Here is a 19,979-nt window from a genome sequence, read left to right on the forward strand (position 1 = left end):
AGAGAGACGGAGGGGGAGAGAGAGACGGAGGGGGAGAGAGAGACGGAGGGGGAGAGAGAGACGGAGGGGGAGAGAGAGACGGAGGGGGAGAGAGAGACGGAGGGGGAGAGAGAGACGGAGGGGGAGAGAGAGACGGAGGGGGAGAGAGAGACGGAGGGGGAGAGAGAGACGGAGGGGGAGAGAGAGACGGAGGGGGAGAGAGAGACGGAGGGGGAGAGAGAGACGGAGGGGGAGAGAGAGACGGAGGGGGAGAGAGAGACGGAGGGGGAGAGAGAGACGGAGGGGGAGAGAGAGACGGAGGGGGAGAGAGAGACGGAGGGGGAGAGAGAGACGGAGGGGGAGAGAGAGACGGAGGGAGAGAGAGAGACGGAGGGAGGGAGAGAGACAGAGGGAGAGAGAGAGAGACAGAGGGAGAGAGAGAGAGACAGAGGGAGAGAGAGAGAGACAGAGGGAGAGAGAGAGACAGAGGGAGAGAGAGAGACAGAGGGAGAGAGAGGGACAGAGGGAGAGAGAGGGACAGAGGGAGAGAGAGGGAAGCAGAGGGGGAGGGGAGAGGGAAGCAGAGGGGGAGGAGAGAGGGAAGCAGAGGGGGAGAGAGAAGGCGAGGTGTCGGCTCTCTGAATCCTCATCCACCCCCCTTCCTTCCTACATCTTGTGGCAGCATGTTAGGGGAGGGGGCTGTTCATCCACATGAGGCATCGTGCTGAGACCTCAGCCCAGTAGGACACGTGCAGGCAGCATCATTGTGAGGAGACCGAAATCTGTGTCTGCTCCACCGCTCACACAGCAGCAGCACCCCTCACACTGACTCCCCCCTCCCCGAACCCCCCTCCACCAACCCTCACACAGCCGCAGCAACCTCCCGCACCAACTCCCCCTTCCCCGACCCCCCCTCCCTCCACCAACCTTCATCTCTTTCTATCTCTCCCTCTGTTCTCCCCCCCTCCCTGTCTGTCTCCCCCAACCAATGACACCCACTCTCCTAACACGCCCCCCACCCTCTCCCTCATTCCCATCTCTCCCGTGACCTCGCACTCACTCTGCATTCCTCCCCCAGTGACACCCCCCTCACTCCCTTCCCTTTCCCAGTGACCCCCGCTCACTCCGCTCCTGCCCCCAGGCCCAGGGGAGATGAATGTCTCAGATCACAGGTAGGAATGAGAGGAGGTGTTTTTATTTGAGTTCTTTACGGTAGCACACTGCTGCTCTTGTTGATGGTGACCTTGTTCTGCAGACAGTCCCCCTCCCTGGGCCCAGAGTGAGCTGCATACACAGGCTGGTTGGTTAGAATGAGGCACGTCACTCACTGAGCCCTCTCCTGCTCAGAGAGACACAGAGGGGAAGAGAGACAGAGAGGGGGGGAGAGAGAGACAGAGAGACAGACAGAGGGGGGGGGGGAGGGAGAGAGAGAGACAGAGAGGGGGGAGAGAGAGACAGAGAGGGGGGAGAGAGAGAGACAGAGAGACAGACAGAGGGGGGGGGAGGGAGAGAGAGAGACAGAGAGGGGGGAGAGAGAGACAGAGAGGGGGGAGAGAGAGACAGAGAGACAGACAGAGTGGGGGGGAGGGAGAGAGAGAGACAGAGAGGGGGGAGAGAGAGACAGAGAGACAGACAGAGGGGGGTGGAGGGAGGGAGAGAGACAGAGAGGGGGGAGAGAGAGACGGGGGGGGGAGATAGAGAGACAGACGGGGGGGGGGGGGGGGGGGTGGGGAGGGAGAGAGAGGCGGAGAGAGTGGAGCCAGAGAGATGGGGGGGTGGGGGGGGCAGAGTGGGGGGAGAGAGAGACAGAGAGGGGAAGAGGGAGGGAGACAGAGTGTCAGCAGTGTGGGGTGTTGGTAGCTGGCTGTGTGAGGAGGGTTGAAGAGTTCAGGAAGCCTGCTTGCTGAGCTTTATGGACATCAGGCTCCAGTGGGAAATTCTACTCCAAATTTCTTCTGGTGTGCTTCTGATTTGGCAGGTAACAGCAACTGGAAAGAAAAAAGACATAACATGGTCAAAATGCACCACCTGGAATACTGTGCACGATTCCAGTCTCCGTGTCCCAGTTGGAATACTGGGTAAAGTTGCAGTCTGACTATCCCACTTGGAATACTGTGCACAATTCCAATCTGTATATCCCACTTGGAATACTGTGCACAGTTCCAGTCTCCCTGTGCCGCTCGGAATACTGCGCACAGTTCCAGTCTCCCTCTCACAGGGAGACTGTTCCAGTCTCACTATCCCACTTGGAATACTGTGCACAATTCCAATCTGTATATCCCACTTGGAATACTGTGTACAGTTCCGGTCTCCCTATCTCATTTGGAATACAGTGCGCAGTTCTGGTCTCCCTATCCCACTTGGAACACTGTGCACAGTTCCAGTCTCCCTGTGCCGCTCGGAATACTGTGCACAGTTCCAGTCTCCCTGTGCCGCTCGGAATACTGTGCACAGTTCCAGTCTCCCTGTGCCGCTCGGAATACTGTGCAAAGTTCCAGTCTCCCTGTGCCGCTCGGAATACTGTGCACAGTTCCAGTCTCCCTGTGCCGCTCGGAATACTGTGCACAGTTCCAGTCTCCCTGTGCCGCTCGGAATACTGTGCACAGTTCCAGTCTCCCTGTGCCGCTCGGAATACTGTGCACAGTTCCAGTCTCCCTGTGCCGCTCGGAATACTGTGCACAGTTCCAGTCTCCCTGCGCCGCTCGGAATACTGTGCACAGTTCCAGTCTCCCTGTGCCGCTCGGAATACTGTGCACAGTTCCAGTCTCCCTGTGCCGCTCGGAATACTGTGCACAGTTCCAGTCTCCCTGTGCCGCTCGGAATACTGTGCACAGTTCCAGTCTCCCTGTGCTGCTCGGAATACTGTGTACTGTTGGCTGCAGGGATGGTGGGGTGAGCTGCATGCTGATGGTGGGGAATGGACAGAGGGAAAGGGTGAAGTGAGTAAAAGCAAATTCCTGCGGATGCTGGAATCGGAAACCAAAAGGCAAAATTCTGGAAAATCTCAGCAGGTCTGGCAGCATCTGTAAGGAGAGAAAAGAGCTGACGTTTCGAGTCCAGCCGACCCTTTGTCAGAACTAAAAGGCAGAGAAAGTGGGAGATACTTATATGCAGGGGGGGGGAATGAGAAATGGGTCATAGCCAGAAGAACCAGGGGAAAGGCTGTTCATAGCTGTCCACACAGAGAATAAGGGGTGTGAATGTTGAATCTGATGTCGAGACAAGGTGGTGAGATGCTGTTCCTCCAGTTTGGGTTGAGCTTCACTGGAACATTGCAGCAGGCCAAGGACAGACATGTGGGGGCACGGGGAGCAGGATCGTGTGTTAAAATGGCAAAGAACCGGGAAGGTCAGGGTCCTGACTGCGCACCGACCAGAAGTGCCCCGGTCTATGTTTGGTCTCTTCGATATCGAGGAGACCACAACAGGAGCAGTGAATACACCAAATTGAAAGAAATGCAAGTGAAACGCTGCTGAGCCTGGAGTGAGTGTTCTGGGCCTTGGATGGTCAGTGTGGAAGAGGTAAAAGGGGGGCAGATGTTACACCTTCTGCGACTGACATACGTGGCAAGGTGCCAAGGGCAACTGCTGGGTTTAATGGAGGAGGTTATCCTGGACGGAAGGGTGAAGCAAGGTTATGGAGCAGAAATGCAGTGTCTGTTACCTCGTTGTGAACGTAGGACTCACAGCCGTAGCACCAGACGGAGAGGTCAGCATAACTCAGCACCATGGAGTGATCATTTTTGAGTCCGTGAATCATCATGTGTTCGTTCACATAGCGCCCACAGTACACCTGCCAAAGGAAAAGGCAGTGAGAGACAGCCAAATATCCAGGAAAAGTTCATGCCTAAATAACGCAAGTGTAGTGTGACAAAATTCACAGAGAAAACCAAGATGAGTGGCAGGGCAAAGTGTGCAGAGGACACTGAAAGTGTGCAGAGGGATACAGATAGTCTAAGTGAGTGGGCGAGGGTCTGGCAGATGGAGTACAATGTTGGTAAGAACAACAGCAAAATGGACTATTATTTAAATGGTAAAAAATTGCAGCATGTTGCTGTGCAGAGGGACCTGGGGGTCCTTGTGTAAGAATCACAAGGAGGTGGTTTGCAGCAGGTAATGAAGAAGGCAAATGGAATTTTGTCCTTCATTGCGAGAGGGATGGAGTTTAAAAACGGCGAGGTTATGTTGCAGTATATAAGGTGCCGGTGAGGCCACACCTGGAGTACTGTGTACAGTTTTGGTCTCCTTACTTGAGAAAGGATATACTGGCACTGGAGGGGGTGCAGAGGAGATTCTCTAGGTTGATTCTGGAGTTGAGAGAGTTGGTTTATGAGTAGACTGGGACTATATTCATTGGAATTCAGAAGAATGAGGGGAGGTCTTATAGGAACATATAAGATTATGTAGGGAATAGATGAGAGAAGCAGGGAAGTTGTTTCCACTGGCGGGTGAAACTAGAACGAGGGGGCATAGCCTCAAAATAAGGGGGAGCGGATTTAGGACTGAGATGAGGAGGAACTTCTTCACACAAAGGGTTGTGAATCTGTGGGATTGCCTGTCCAGTGAAGCAGTTGAATCTATTTAAGGAAGGATAGATAAATTTTTGAACAGTAAAGGAATTAAGGGTTACGGTGAGTGGGTGGGTAAGTGCAGCTGAGTCCACGAAAAGATCAGTCACGATCTTACTGAATGGCGGAGCAGGTTTGAGGGGCCAGATGGCCTAAACCTGCTCCTTGTTCTCAGGAAAATTCAATCGATGGCAACCGAGACATGGCAAGCACGGCTGAGACAAAATGTCCCAAGGCACAATGTTCCCACAGAGTAAACGGTCAGTGCTGAGGGAGCGCCGCACTGCGGGAGGGTCGGTGCTGAGGGAGCGCCGCACTGCGGGAGGGTCGGTGCTGAGGGAGCGCCGCACTGCGGGAGGGTCGGTGCTGAGGGAGCGCCGCACTGCGGGAGGGTCGGTGCTGAGGGAGCGCCGCACTGCAGGAGGGTCGGTGCTGAGGGAGCGCCGCACTGCGGGAGGGTCGGTGCTGAGGGAGCGCCGCACTGCGGGAGGGTCGGTGCTGAGGGAGCGCCGCACTGCGGGAGGGTCGGTGCTGAGGGAGCGCCGCACTGCGGGAGGGTCGGTGCTGAGGGAGCGCCGCACTGCGGGAGGGTCGGTGCTGAGGGAGCGCCGCACTGCGGGAGGGTCGGTGCTGAGGGAGCGCCGCACTGCGGGAGGGTCGGTGCTGAGGGAGCGCCGCACTGCGGGAGGGTCGGTGCTGAGGGAGCGCCGCACTGCGGGAGGGTCGGTGCTGAGGGAGCGCCGCACTGCGGGAGGGTCGGTGCTGAGGGAGCGCCGCACTGCGGGAGGGTCGGTGCTGAGGGAGCGCCGCACTGCGGGAGGGTCGGTGCTGAGGGAGCGCCGCACTGCGGGAGGGTCGGTGCTGAGAGAGCGCCGCACTGCGGGAGGGTCGGTGCTGAGGGAGCGCCGCACTGCGGGAGGGTCGGTGCTGAGGGAGCGCCGCACTGCGGGAGGGTCGGTGCTGAGGGAGCGCCGCACTGCGGGAGGGTCGGTGCTGAGGGAGCGCCGCACTGCGGGAGGGTCGGTGCTGAGGGAGCGCCGCACTGCGGGAGGGTCGGTGCTGAGGGAGCGCCGCACTGCGGGAGGGTCGGTGCTGAGGGAGCGCCGCACTGCGGGAGGGTCGGTGCTGAGGGAGCGCCGCACTGCGGGAGGGTCGGTGCTGAGGGAGCGCCGCACTGCGGGAGGGTCGGTGCTGAGGGAGCGCCGCACTGCGGGAGGGTCGGTGCTGAGGGAGCGCCGCACTGCGGGAGGGTCGGTGCTGAGGGAGCGCCGCACTGCGGGAGGGTCGGTGCTGAGGGAGCGCCGCACTGCGGGAGGGTCGGTGCTGAGGGAGCGCCGCACTGCGGGAGGGTCGGTGCTGAGGGAGCGCCGCACTGCGGGAGGGTCGGTGCTGAGGGAGCGCCGCACTGCGGGAGGGTCGGTGCTGAGGGAGCGCCGCACTGCGGGAGGGTCGGTGCTGAGGGAGCGCCGCACTGCGGGAGGGTCGGTGCTGAGGGAGCGCCGCACTGCGGGAGGGTCGGTGCTGTGGGAGCGCCGCACTGCGGGAGGGTCGGTGCTGAGGGAGCGCCGCACTGCGGGAGGGTCGGTGCTGAGGGAGCGCCGCACTGCGGGAGGGTCGGTGCTGAGGGAGCGCCGCACTGCGGGAGGGTCGGTGCTGAGGGAGCGCCGCTCTGTGGGAGGGTCGGTGCTGAGGGAGCATCTCTTTCTGAAGCAGATTCACGCTGAACAGGGGGAATTGGTTAAATAGTTAAAGGTGTAAAATTGGCACGGTTGTAGGAGGAAGTGAAACGGGGCCAACATTGACAGAACAGGCTGAGTGGCCTCCTGCTTGCAATAGGATCCTCAATATCATGGTGGGTGGCATTAACATATCAAGAGGTGGCTTTGAACCTTGTAACAGGTAAGGCAGACCCAGTTCTCACTATCGCTGCCACATTCGTGGCAGGTTTCATTCACATCCAAACCAGCCTCAGGCAAGGGATGGATCAGCTCCAAATGTGGACACCACATCAGTGGGGTGACGGCATGCAGAACTCCCTGGAAAGAAAGCAGATCAATCAACTGCACTGTGACACATAACACATAGGCAAATCAAAGTAAGCAACAACTGCGAACTAGACTGTTATATTAGTGTTACAGTGAGGGGTGTGGGGTATATCAGAGAGTTACAGTGAGGGGTGTGGGGTATATCAGAGAGTTACAGTGAGGGGTGTGGGATATATCAGAGTGTTACAGTGAGGGGTGTGGGGTATATCAGAGTGTTACAGTGAGGGGTGTGGGGTATATCAGAGAGTTACAGTGAGGGGTGTGGGATATATCAGAGAGTTACAGTGAGGGGTGTGGGATATATCAGAGAGTTACAGTGAGGGGTGTGGGATATATCAGTGTTACAGTGAGGGGTGTGGGATATATCAGAATGTTACAGTGAGGGGAGTGGGGTATATCAGAGTGTTACAGTGAGGGTGTGGGATATATCAGGGTGTTACAGTGAGGGGTGTGGGATATATCAGAGAGTTACAGTGAGGGGTGTGGGATATATCAGAGTGTTACAGTGAGGGGTGTGGGATATATCAGAGTGTTACAGTGAGGGGTGTGGGATATATCAGAGTGTTACAGTGAGGGGTGTGGGGTATATCAGAGTGTTACAGTGAGGGGTGTGGGATATATCAGAGTGTTACAGTGAGGGTGTGGGATATATCAGAGTGTTACAGTGAGGGGTATGGGATATATCAGAGTGTTACAGTGAGGGTGTGGGATATATCAGAGTGTTACAGTGAGGGGTGTGGGATATATCAGAGCGTTACAGTGAGGGGTGTGGGATATATCAGAGTGTTACAGTGAGGGTGTGGGATATATCAGAGTGTTACAGTGAGGGGGTGGGATATATCAGAGTGTTACAGTGAGGGGTGTGGGATATATCAGAGTGTTACAGTGAGGGTGTGGGATATATCAGAGTGTTACAGTGAGGGGTGTGGGATATATCAGAGCGTTACAGTGAGGGTGTGGGATATATCAGAGTGTTACAGTGAGGGGTGTGGGATATATCAGAGTGTTACAGTGAGGGTGTGGAGTGTCTGTAGTTCCTTAGCCAATGTCCTGGGTTTGTTGCTGTGTAAACTGCAGCAAAGACCAGCGTTTGGTTGCTGTGGGACTGGCTGGAGGCAGCATTCTGCTTGTAGCCATGATGCCCAACTTTACGTCAATATTCACACTAGAATGAAGTTGAACACCACCCTCCCGCTTTCCATGCATCCCTCTCTGACCTGGTCTGCAGTGTTGGGGTTGGGTAGCGAGTACCACCGGCTCGCCCACCGTTCAGGGCTATTTGACTGCAACAGCTGATTCCCCGACGGCTGGGGTGGTGACTCCTGGGTGAGTGCCCTCTAACAGGCCAGCATAGCACCCCCGGCACGCCCCCTCCCACACATCTCCTCCCCCGGAGTCAGACTCACCAGCGTGTCTGGCACCGGGTTGGCTGATTCTGCACATTGCTGCTTGCCCTTGCGATGCTTCTCCACCATGGTTTCAACATCTTCATCGCTGCTCAATCTCATCTTGCTGCCAGCTCCGCTGGAAGCCGAACTGGAGCCATCTTTGACCAGCTCAGTGCCCTGTACCAGGAGGAGGAGGAGGAGGGATGGTGAGTCATTCACATCCCCGTGTGGGCCTTGGCATCGCGCCCCCGCCACCCCCCACTTCTTTGACCAACACTTTCATTGATCCCTCTTGCCCCAAACCCGTTTCCAGCGCTACCTTCCCTCTCGAAGAGCGTACATCGCCCAAGCGTGGAGAAAAAAGCTTGTTCCCCAGATCAGGCAATTGAAGAATCAAGAGCCAGCAGAAGGCCACTCAGCCCCTCTGCTCCATGCTGGCCTTCCTGCCCCCACACACACCAGCCTGCTCTCACCCCCCCCACTCGTCACATCCTGACATTGACACCAGTCTCTGCTACTGCCATGACTTATCACCACCGTGCACCCCTCCCCTGCCCCCCATCTTTGCTGACTCTGGACAGAAACATTCCTGTTGCACACTGACCTACACTGGTACCCAGACCATTTTAAATCAGCATCCTTATGTTCAAATCCCTCCACTGTCTCCCAATCCCTCTGTAACCTCCTCCAGTCTCTACAATCCTCCCTATCTCTGTAACTTCCTCCAGATCTTACAATCCTCCCTATCTCTGTAACCTCCTCCCATCCCTACAATGCTCCCCATCTCTGTAACCTCCTCCAGCCCCCACAACCCTCCCTATCTCTGTAACTTCCTCCAGATCTTACAACCCTCCCTATCTCTGTAACCTCCTCCAGCCCTCACTACCCTCCCTATCTCTGTAATCTTCTCCAGTCCCCACAACCCTCCCTACCTCTCTAACTGCCTCCAGTCCCTACACCCCTCCCCATCTCTGTAACCTCCTCCAGCCCCTACAATCCTTCCTCTCTCTGTAACCTCCTCCAGCCCCTATAACCCTCCCTATCTCTGTAACCCCTCCCTGTCCCTACAATCTTCCCTATCTCTGTAACTTCCTCCAGGTCCTATAATGCTTCATATCTCTGTAATCTCCTCCAGGTTGTACAACCCTCCCTATCTCTGTAATCTCCTCCAGTCCCTACAATCCTATCTCTGTAACCTCCTCCAGACAACTCCCCCTATGTCTGTAACTTTCTGCATCCCTCCAGCCTCTCCCTCGAGCATTCCCTCCCTCTCCGATTCCCATCACTCCACCATTGGTGGCCATGCGAGAAGCTGCCTGGGGGGGCTCTCAACATTTGTCTCTCTCTTCAGAGATGTGGCGTTTACCTTCTGAAGAGAGATAGGGGAATTTAGACCTCTATTCCCTGGAGTTTAGATGAATGTGAAGAGATCTAATTGAGGTCATGGATGACATGGAGAATTGATCGGGTGAGGTGGAGAGGATGTTATGTCTTGTAGGGAACATAGAACCAGAGGTTATAGTTTTAGGATAAGGGGTGACAGATTTAAAATTGAGACGAGGAGAAGTTCCTTCTCTCAAAGGGTGGTGAGTTTGTGGAATTCACTGCCCCAGAATGTTGTGGATGCCAGGATTATTGAAGGAAGAGGTGGGCAGGTTTTCAGTTTGAAGGGCTATGGAGAACGGGCAGGAAAGTGGAGTTGAGGCTGAGATGAGATCAGGCATGGGGCTGGATTGCCTACTCCCTCTCTTAGTCCTGATAATTCTCTTTCTCACTCTGCCCCTACTATCTTCTCCTGGATAGCAGGGTCAAATTCTGACTGATTTACACTCCTACCAGTGCCTTTTACTGTGTTCAAGGGGCTAGAGCAATGCAGACTGTTGCTGAATCAAACTATTTCTGTGTTAAATATTTGAGCCACTTGGCCCATTAAATCTGCATTGACTGTCCGTTATAGCATGTTATCCCCATACCCCATGCATTCACCTTGCTAAACCCCCTAATCTGCACTGAGGGGCAATTTAACATGGCCAATCCACCTAGCCTACAGATCTTTGGACACTAAGGGACAATCTAATATGGCCAACCCACCAAACCTAGACACTAAGGGGCAATTTAGCAGGCCAATCCACCTAATCTGCACATCGTTGAAGTGTGGGAGGAAACTGGAGCACCCGGAGAAAACCCACATGGACACAGGGAGAATGTGCAGACTCCGCACAGACAGTGACCCGAGGCTGGAATTGAACCTGGGTCCCTGGCACTGGGAGGCAGCAGTGCTAATCACTGCGCCACCCCATATCCTCCAGTCATTTAAGGCTTTCCTCCTCGCTATTTACCACACCACCAATTTGTGTGTTATCTCAGACCTGGACCTCGTGTACGCTATTCAATGTTTGGCCAGGCTGTACCACTGACTTCAAAGTGGTCTATCCTGCTCGGTTGAATGAGCCTGCCTCCTACCAGTGTCTTTCTTTTGGAATCCAAGTTCTGGGATGCTGTGCTCTTGTGTTCTTTCTCCACAGAGGCCTCTGGGTCTCTCATCTTCGGCCTGGTTCCCGTCCTGGGGCTCAGGCCCGCGGCAGAGGTGGTGAAGGGGTCGAGGGGGGCTGCAGAGGGGTCAAGTCCGTGGTCGTCCTCGGTTAGCTTGATTTCCATGGGCAATATGGCCAGGGGCGAGGGAGCTGGCTCCTGAGGCCACAACGCCTTCTGAGATTGCGGAATGGGCTTACCAGTCACGTCCAGCTCAGGATCTGTGGGAGAGATGGAGTCAGTTAAAAACAGAAACAGAGGATTGACTGCCTGATGGTGATGCCACCATCAGCCTGCCCATGTCGATCACCCAAAGAGCCTCACCACGTAACGAGCATTTTTTTTCCTTTCCTCCACCCTCCCCCCCTTGCAACCTGGTCACGGAATCACAGGCAAGAGTTTCCTGGGAGCTAAATATCGGACCAGGATGCGCAGTGGCAGTTGACGCCACAGATACGCAACACATATTATAGCCCCATTACACGTTTCCAGTGGATACCACACATGGAAACACACCATGTCACAACACTCACCCTTCCCTTCTGGTGGGAGGATACAATTGCAATGTGATAGGTTTACATGGGTACAGAGCATTAAAGTCATAGAGTCAAGAGGTTTACAGCACATTCTAAACACTCACCACCCTCTGTGAAAAAATTGCCCCACTGGACCCTTTTGTATCTCCCCTCTCTCAACTTAAACCTATGCCCTCTAGTTTTAGACTCCTTGACCTTTGGGAAAAGATACTGACTATCTAGCTGATCTATGCCGCTTACTATTTTATAGACCACTATAAGATCATCTCTAAGCTTCCTACACTCCAGGGAAAAAAGTCCCAGTCTATCCAGCCTCTCCTTATAACTCAAACCATCAAGTCCCAGTGGTATCCTAGTAAATGTTTTCTGCACTCTTTCTAGTCTAATAATATCCTTTCTATAATAAGGTGACCAGAACTGCACACAGTATTCCAAGTGTGGCCTTACCAATGTCTTGTACAACTTCAACAAGATATCCCAACTCCTGTATTCAATGTTCTAAACTCCAAACACACAGAACCACACTGGAAAGAGATGGCTGTGCAAATATCTTATCAAGTTACAGCAGACTGCTACACGGAAGTTACTGTGCATCTTTCAATTAGACACGGAACAAGGGGTAGTTAGATTTTGCACTTAGGGTGCAATTGACAATTTGCGAATAGTTTTAAATGGTAATTTTACATATATTAAAAAAAAAATCACTCAACAAAGCACTGCTGGGTTTATATGAGAGGACACACTTTATGCGGTGTGTTAACGATCTGGAACTCCCTGCCTATGAGGAGAGGGACAGAAATGGATATGGCGAGGGTGAGGTCTGTTATATAGTTCAGCGGTTGTATGATTGCTTTAAGGGCTGACCATGTGATTTGACAACAATGTCGCTGGGGTGTTTTGGAGGCTCCTGCCTAAGTTTCCTTTTCTACTCTGCAGAGGCAACAGCTCTGACTATAAACCTGCTGTTTGTTACTTTGAATGAACGTGGGCGAACCATTTTCTCCCTTTTTGTTTTAAAAACCTCCAATATAATCAGGAGGTTACAGAGTCTGACTTGATGGGTGAACGGGAGAGGTGGTACAGATGGGATGAGCCGAATGGGCCTCTGCTCCGATACTCCTGTCGATGAGTACAACTCGGGGTGGGGGGGGTGGTTTGCAGAGGGATGGAGGGGCGCTGGTCAGATCTTTAACAAGTACAGTGACAGGCTGCACTCCAATGCTTACAAACTGATATCTTGGTGCTAAGAAAGAGGTGCTGGCAAATGGATTCATTCATAACCATTCCCCAAACAGAGAATTCTGCAAGCTCGCTGTGTGTGTGTGTATGTGGGGGGGCGGGTGTACGGGCTGGCATTGTGTTGCCGAGCTCAGTTCTGAACCAGCGTGGAGGTTGGTGGAGGGTGGGACTGGACGCCGGCGTGTCAGTATACATACTCTGGGCAGGCGGCAGCTGCTTCGGCCAAAGGGGCACCCCTCGCTTCATAGGTCCTCCTTCAAAATCATCACCTGCTATTCGGAGGAAATAAAGCAGAGAAGACAATATAAGGCTGCATTGTCGGAAGGCAATCATCAGTGGTGTCGCAATCTGACAGGACTCCCCCATGCCCTCAGGATGGCCCCACCCAGAAGCGCCTGACGTCCAGCTCAGTATGAGTCGCAGATGTAATGACGCTGAAGCAACAGTCCAGTTTGTGCACGACCAGGTCCCCCTCTCAGCTGTGAAGTAAGGACCCATTGTTGTTGAGGTTCATTGACTCAGCCAGGGGGAGGTTCTCCCACGAACATCCTTCAATAGCACAGCTCCTTCAGCACTGGCGCTCCCTCGGCACTGACCCTCCCGCAGTGCAGCGCTCCCTCGGCACTGACCCTCCCGCAGTGCGGCGCTCCCTCGGCACTGACCCTCCCGCAGCGCGGCGCTCCCTCGGCACTGACCCTCCTGCAGTGCGGCGCTCTCTCGGCACTGACCCTCCCGCAGTGCGGCGCTCCCTCGGCACTGACCCTCCCGCAGCGCGGCGCTCCCTCGGCACTGACCCTCCCGCAGTGCGGCGCTCTCTCGGCACTGACCCTCCCGCAGTGCGGCGCTCCCTCAGCACTGACCCTTCCATAGTGCGGCGCTCCCTCAGCACTGACCCTCCCACAGTGTGGCGCTCCCTCAGCACTGACCCTCCCACAGTGCGGTGCTCCCTCAGCACTGACCCTCCCACAGTGCGGCGCTCCCTCAGCACTGACCCTTCCATAGTGCGGCGCTCCCTCAGCACTGACCCTTCCACAGTGCGGCGCTCCCTCAGCACTGACCCTTCCATAGTGCGGTGCTCCCTCGGCACTGACCCTCCCGCAGTGCAGCGCTCCCTCAGCACTGACCCTTCCATAGTGCGGTGCTCCCTCGGCACTGACCCTCCCGCAGTGCGGCGCTCCCTCAGCACTGACCCTCCCGCAGTGCGGTGCTCCCTCGGCACTGACCCTCCCACAGTGCGGCGCTCCCTCGGCACTGACCCTCCTGCAGTGCGGCGCTCCCTCGGCACTGACCCTCTCGCAGTGCTGCGCTCCCTCGGCACTGACCCTCCCACACTGTGGTGCTCCCTCAGCACTGACCCTTCGATAGTGCGACAATCCCCCAACACAGAGTGGCAATGTTTACTCAGTAAGTTCTATACTTACCCTTTGACCTCCCCTTGCCTTTTGCTTTCAGGAAAAGGCATGATAAATAGTAAAGGTGGCTCATGGGACTGGGAGAAGTGGGTGGACAGCGGCAATTGAGTCCACTGATTCACATATTCTCTTCATCAGGCTGGAAATTCCAAGCGAACTTTGTAACCTTTCTACTGCCATCTGGTCATGCAATTGCACCTCTACTGGTGGCAGTGTGCAATTACAATGTGACCGTTTACATAGGTTCTCCCTTCATAAACATTGATGTGGGGCTCAGAAGGAGACATGGGCCACATTGGACTGTTGAATATGTTACCCGGGGAGATACAGGGAAGACTGTGCACATTTTTCCAATGATAGAAGTGGTGTATCAGGCCAGGTAATCCTGCAATGCTTTTGGTAAGGTGCGTACCCACACTCGGTGGCTCCTGCCGCAACAGTGATCCTCTCCGTGACTCTGCCGTTTGGCTATCCGTGTCCGCCTCACTAACTGTGGGTCAGATGGAAAAAGCAATAATCAGAACATCCCCCTGACTGCTGAAGGGACATCTGAGCTCCACCTTTGAGCAGATCCTGCCCCCTTCACCCCAGGGCAGAGAATCCCAGAGATTAGCTACCCACAGAGTGAAGGAATCTCTCCTCTCCCCAGTTCCAAGTGGGAGCCCCTTATCCTGCGACTGTGACCATCCCCCTACCCCCCCTCAGCTTTGGCTGAGACCCAAAGCGCCAATGTGGGCCACGTTGATTCCTGGGATGTGGAACGTTTACTGCCCACCCTGAGGGCATTTAAGATTTGACCGCATTGCAGTGGGTCTGGAGTCATGTGTGGGTCAGACCAGGCGAGGGCAGCAGATATCCTTTCCATGGAAGGGACACTGATGACCAAGACTGGATTTTTAACAACAGTCAACTGACGATTTCATTAGACTTTTAATTCCAGATTTTTTTTCCTCAGCCGGATTCAAATTTCAGCATCTGATGCGGCAGCGTTCGAACCCGGGTCCACAGAGCTCTGGGTTACTAGTCCAGTGATAACACTACTGCCTTTACAGTGGAGGTCATCATACCTGGATAATGGGGCTGGAGCCTCTGGACTGTGTGGGTGGGGGAGGGGGCTTGAATCCAACAATGTCTAAGCCAGGGGATGGGGTGGGGGCCAGTCGAGTGGCGGCTCACCCAGTGTAAAGGTGCCAGTTTCCATGCAACGGATGGCTGGCTGGCTGACTGACCGGCATTTGCTGGCACGACCAGATCCTGCACTCAGGTGAAGTCAGGGCAAAGGAGCGGCGGTGGTGGTGGGGAGGTGGTAACACACATCTGGACTGGCTCGTGTTCGGGAATCTGGAGCGTGCCGCTAGTCTCAATGGAGGGGAAACTTGCAAGGATGTTGCCAGCCAGGAAGACTGGGGTGGCTGAGGCTGTTTGTCCTGGAACAGAGGCGGCCAAGGGTAGATCTGATTGAGGCAGACCAAACTGTGAAGAAGCCGGATGGGGCAGACAGGAAAGGCCTCATTCTCTTTGCAGAGAGGCGAGTGATGAGGGGGCACTGGTTACGAGTGACTGGGTGAAGGATTAGAGGGCAGATGAGGAATTGCGGACCTGCCTCTTATGGTACTTCAGGACTTTCCTACATTTTCTAAGTATCTGAAAAGAAGGAATGGGCAAGGATGTGGCGAGAGTGTGGGTAGGGCAGCAGCTCCTAATGAGAGCTAGCATATGCATGATGGGCAGAATGGCTTTCTTCCCATCTCAACTCAGCAATTCTTGATGGTGACCATGGCAAAGATAATCGACTGTTATCAAAATAAATCGCATATGGGACAAGGAAATCTGCCCTCTTTACCCCTTGGTGGGCACAGCAGTTAGCACTGGTGCCTCACAGCATTAGGGACCCGGGTTCAATTCCTGGCTTGGGTCATTGCCTGTGTGGACTTTGCACATTCTCTCCGTGTCTGCATGGGTTTCCTCCCACAGTTCGAAAGTCATGCTGGTTAGGTGCGCTGGCTGTGCTGAATCCTCCCTCAGTGTCCCCGAACAGGGGCCGGAATGTGGCAACTAGGGGATTTTCACAGTAACTTCATTGCAGTGTTAATGTAAGCCTACTTGTGACACTAATAAATAAACTTAAATCCAGTTTGGCTCATATGTAACTCTGGAACACGCTCCCATGAAAAACACAGAGACACAAACACACACACAGAGGTGGACCTACTTACCATGCTCTTTCTCAACACCTTAGCTATGATTCTAACACTGCATTCTGCACTCTCCTCTTTCCTTCTCTATGAATGGTATGTTTTGTCTGCACAGCGTACAAGATGTGGAGATGCCAGCGTTGGACTGGGGTAAACACAGTAAGAAGTCTCACAACACCAGGTTAAAGTCCAACAGGTTTATTTGGTAGCAAAAGCCACAAACTTTCAAAGTGCCCACTGCTCCTTCTTCAGGTGAGTGGGAGTTCTATTCACAAACAGGGCATATAAAGACACAAACTCAATTTACAAAATAATGGTTGGAATGCGAGTCTTTACAGGTAATCAAGTCTTAAAGGTACAGACAACGTGAGTGGAGAGAGGGTTAAGCACAGGTTACAGAGATGTGTATTGTCTCCAGTTGGGACAGTTGGTGAGATTTTGCAAGCTCAGACAAGTCGTGGGGGTTACAGATAGCGTGACATGAGCCCAAGATCCTGGTTGAGGCTGTGCTCATGTGCGCGGAACTTGGTTATCAGTCTCTGCTCAGCAACTCTGCACTGTCGTGTGTCGTGAAGGCTGCCTTGGAGAACGCTTACTCGAAGGTCAGAAGCTGAATGCCCACAGCCACTGAAGTGTTCCCCAACAGGAAAAGAACAGCGTAACACTTGCATCTTGGCCAACATTGTCTACCTGAAAGGCTGCAGGAAAGGATGTCCCGAGGCATGGTACATTGGGGAGACCATGCAGACGCAACAACAACGGATGAATGAACGTCGCTCGACAATCACCAGGCAAGAGTGCTCTCTTCCTGTTGGGGAATACTTCAGCAGCAACAGGCATTCAACCTCTGATCTTCGGTAAGCGTTCTCCAAGGCGCCCTTCACGACACACGACAACGCAGAGTCGCTGAGCAGAGACTGATAGCCAAGTTCCACACACATGAGGGCAGCCTCAACTGGGATCTTGGGTTCATGTCACACTGTCTGTAACCCCCATGACTTGCCTAGGCTTGCAACATCTCACCAACTGTCCCAGCTGGAGACAATACACATCTCTTTAACCTGTCCTTAACCCTCTCTCCACTCACCTTTAAGACTTGATTACCTGTAAAGACTCGCATTCCAACCATTATTTTGTAAATTGAGTTTGTGTCTTTATATGCCCTGTTTGTGAACACAACTCCCACTCACCTGACGAAGGCGCAGCGAGGGCTCCAAAGCTAGAGGCTTTTGCTACCAAATAAACCTGTTGGACTTTAACCTGGTGTTGTGAGACTTCTTACAGCAGACAAGAAACATACTTTTCACTGTACGTTAAGATATGTGACAATAATAAATCAAATCACAGACGGACGGACGGACAGACACATGCGCGTGCGGACAGACAGACAGCCTGATGTGCACACACAGACACACAGTAATGTGGTCGACTCTTAACTGCCCCCTTTGAAATGTGGCAGATGGAATATCATGATGAGAAACGAGAGTTGAATGTTTATGAAATTTATTCATTAGTGTCACAAGTCGGCAGAGTCCACACAGATGGTCACCCGAGGCTGGAATTGAACCTGGGTCCTTGGCATTGTGAGGCAGCAGTGTTAACCACTGTGCCATTCTGCCTCCCATATTGGGGATGGGTCGGAAGTGCTGCCCACATCACATGAAAGAATAAAGGTGGGGGAGGAGGGAGCGCAATGACCTAATTTAAACCCACCGCACTGCAGCACCTCCACTGGTGGCAGGGTGTAATTACAGCGTGACGCGTTTACCTGGGTCTTGCCCTTTACCACTGTTGATTCTGGGGATTCACACTGGGAAGAGGCGGACTTAGATGTCGCGCAAGATGTGGACGCATTTGGGTGCCCGGTCTAACTGGAGGCACGAGCAAAGCGCAGGTGTTTGGACATATATATACATACGCTGCAAGGACATTTGCTGCTGTGACCAGGCCGATGCTCTCCGGCTCTGAGACACCTGTGGATCAGCCTCCACTACGTTCACCATGGGGACTGTGAAAAGACAAACAGCACAGTGAAACCGTGATCCTGCCACACCAGTAACATCACTGCCCAACCCCCCCCCCCCCCCCCCCAGGCAACAAGTTCAATGTGCAGAGCAAAGGAGGGCGCACATCTTGCAGATTGGTGGATTATTCACATTATTTATTAACAATGTGGTGATGGCACACAAAATCATTGATCCAAATTTGCCGACGGCACAAAGTTCGGCAGCATTGCTGACACTGTCAGTACGAGCACAAAATTACAAAAGGATATTGCTAAGACTGGGTGAATGGATTTCAATCAAAACCAGCGCGAGGTTATCCACGTTGGACCGAGAAAGGATAGATCAGGGGTACTTCCTCGGTGATGTGAAGTTAAATATAGTCGTAGTACGGAAGTTGACGTGCAAAGACCTTGCATTGGATGCAAGGTCTTTATAGCGCAGTTAATAATAAGGGTCGATTAAGGTTACCGGTACCCCAAGGATCTCGGACAGATATCCAAAGAGACTTGGGGGGGGGTCAGCTGCACTGATGTTTAAAATGCCACAAACAGATGCAGAAAATAATCCAGAAGGCTAACGGCCTTTAGAACCGGAATATACAAATAGTGTGACATGGACCAAGGGCAGACAGAAGAGATGAGTTTAATCTGGCGTCATGATTGGCACAACATCACAAGCCAAAGGGCCCCGTTCCTGTGCTGTTTTGTTGTTTGTTCCATAAGGATGCAGACGCTTTGCTGCGACGATACAAAACCCTGGTTAGATTGCACTTGGGAGTCACTGTGAGCAGGTCTGGGCACAGCACCTCAGCAAGGATATACTGGCCTTGGAGGGAGCACAGTGTAAGCGTACAAGAACAATACCTGGATTTCAAGGGTTTTATTTTGAGGAGAGATTATATAAATTAGAACTGTATTCTCTAGAATTTAGAAGGTTAAGGGATGCTCTGATGAAAGTCTAACAGGAAGAGGCAGGGGAGATAAAGATAAACTATTTCCACTGGCTGGAGATTCGAGAACTAGGGAGCAGTGTCTAAAAACGAGAACCAGACTATTCAGGATAGATTTTACGAAGTGTTGCTGCATACACAGGGAGGTTTGGAATTCTCCTCCCGAAACAGCCATCAACGCCAGATCGGTTGGTAATTTTAAATCAGAGATGGATCAATTTTTGTTAAAACAAAGGTGCTAAGGGATAGGTTCCGAAGGTGGGTGTGCGGAGTTAAGCTTCAGGTCAGATACCATCTTATTGAATGGCGGGGATGATTGGACTCCCCCCGTTCCTATTGCATCACGCAGTATGTTCCAGCCACTGTGCACGGTGGGCAATGTACAGACCTTACCCAGCCAGCCCGTGCTTATAAGATTCAAAGCACAGTGTCCAACATGAGATGAAATTCTGTGACTGGACAACAGTTTGCTGAACAGTATGCTAAGAAGTGCGGGGATAACCAATTTAAGATCGACAGTCAGGTCTGCAGAGAGGCCCATCTGCATGCAAATGGGAGCTACGTATATTAATACGCAGAGCCCCGTTCTTTGCAGACAGGAAAAACACGTAGACACACTGGGCCTATTTCAGCCAAACAAAATGAGTGACGGCCATTCACTGCTCAGGTCAATACCTTGACAAGCTGCCTGCTTTAAATGGCAAACTGTGCTTGGCAGTTAACTGTTGATCACTGTCAACTGGTGCATTCCCCTCTCAATAAATGATAACATTCTGTTAGCTTCCCAAATTTTTTGCTGTCCCCCGTGCTAGTGATTAATACGCCCAGATCCTGCTGCACCTCAGAGCCATCGCCAATCAGAGCCCACTTGCCAACCAGTCAACGTTCGCGTCTTGTACAGAATAAATTGTTGCTACCCCTCATCCTGGCATTCTTGCGAGGGGGGTCCTGCTGAGTACCAGATGAAAAGTGTCGATGTGTCCCCCCTTTTCCCTTCAGCGATACGCAAGGGTTTTGAAGCAATTTGAAAACAGCAAAGTCCCCCAGGGATCAATCCAGCAATGACTGTTTATTTAACTTTTACAATTTATATAGAATGATTTGGGTGAAGGGACTGTTGCTAAATTTACT

At 53.2% G+C, this 19,979-nt stretch overlaps 1 protein-coding gene across 1 annotated transcript in view; it reads right to left on the bottom strand.

Annotated features, from left to right (window-relative positions):
- Positions 1-1,766: 1,766 nt before the first annotated feature.
- Positions 1,767-19,979, bottom strand: part of LOC145340441 (protein deacetylase HDAC6-like) — a 29,184-nt gene continuing 10,971 nt past the window's right edge. Inside the window, exons 5-12 of the mRNA XM_080184907.1 lie at positions 17,812-17,901; positions 14,111-14,188; positions 12,484-12,558; positions 10,443-10,732; positions 7,998-8,156; positions 6,436-6,582; positions 3,643-3,771; positions 1,767-1,967 (exon numbers count right to left, since the gene is read on the bottom strand). Of these exons, the coding sequence (XP_080041033.1) occupies positions 1,899-1,967; positions 3,643-3,771; positions 6,436-6,582; positions 7,998-8,156; positions 10,443-10,732; positions 12,484-12,558; positions 14,111-14,188; positions 17,812-17,901 (1,037 nt within the window). The 3' untranslated portion in view covers positions 1,767-1,898. The remainder of the gene's footprint in view (positions 1,968-3,642; positions 3,772-6,435; positions 6,583-7,997; positions 8,157-10,442; positions 10,733-12,483; positions 12,559-14,110; positions 14,189-17,811; positions 17,902-19,979) is intronic.

The sequence above is a fragment of the Carcharhinus amblyrhynchos genome, unplaced genomic scaffold (assembly GCF_965287045.1).
Source record: "Carcharhinus amblyrhynchos unplaced genomic scaffold, sCarAmb.v2.hapA chromosome_1022, whole genome shotgun sequence".
NCBI classification, from domain to species: Eukaryota; Metazoa; Chordata; class Chondrichthyes; order Carcharhiniformes; family Carcharhinidae; genus Carcharhinus; species Carcharhinus amblyrhynchos.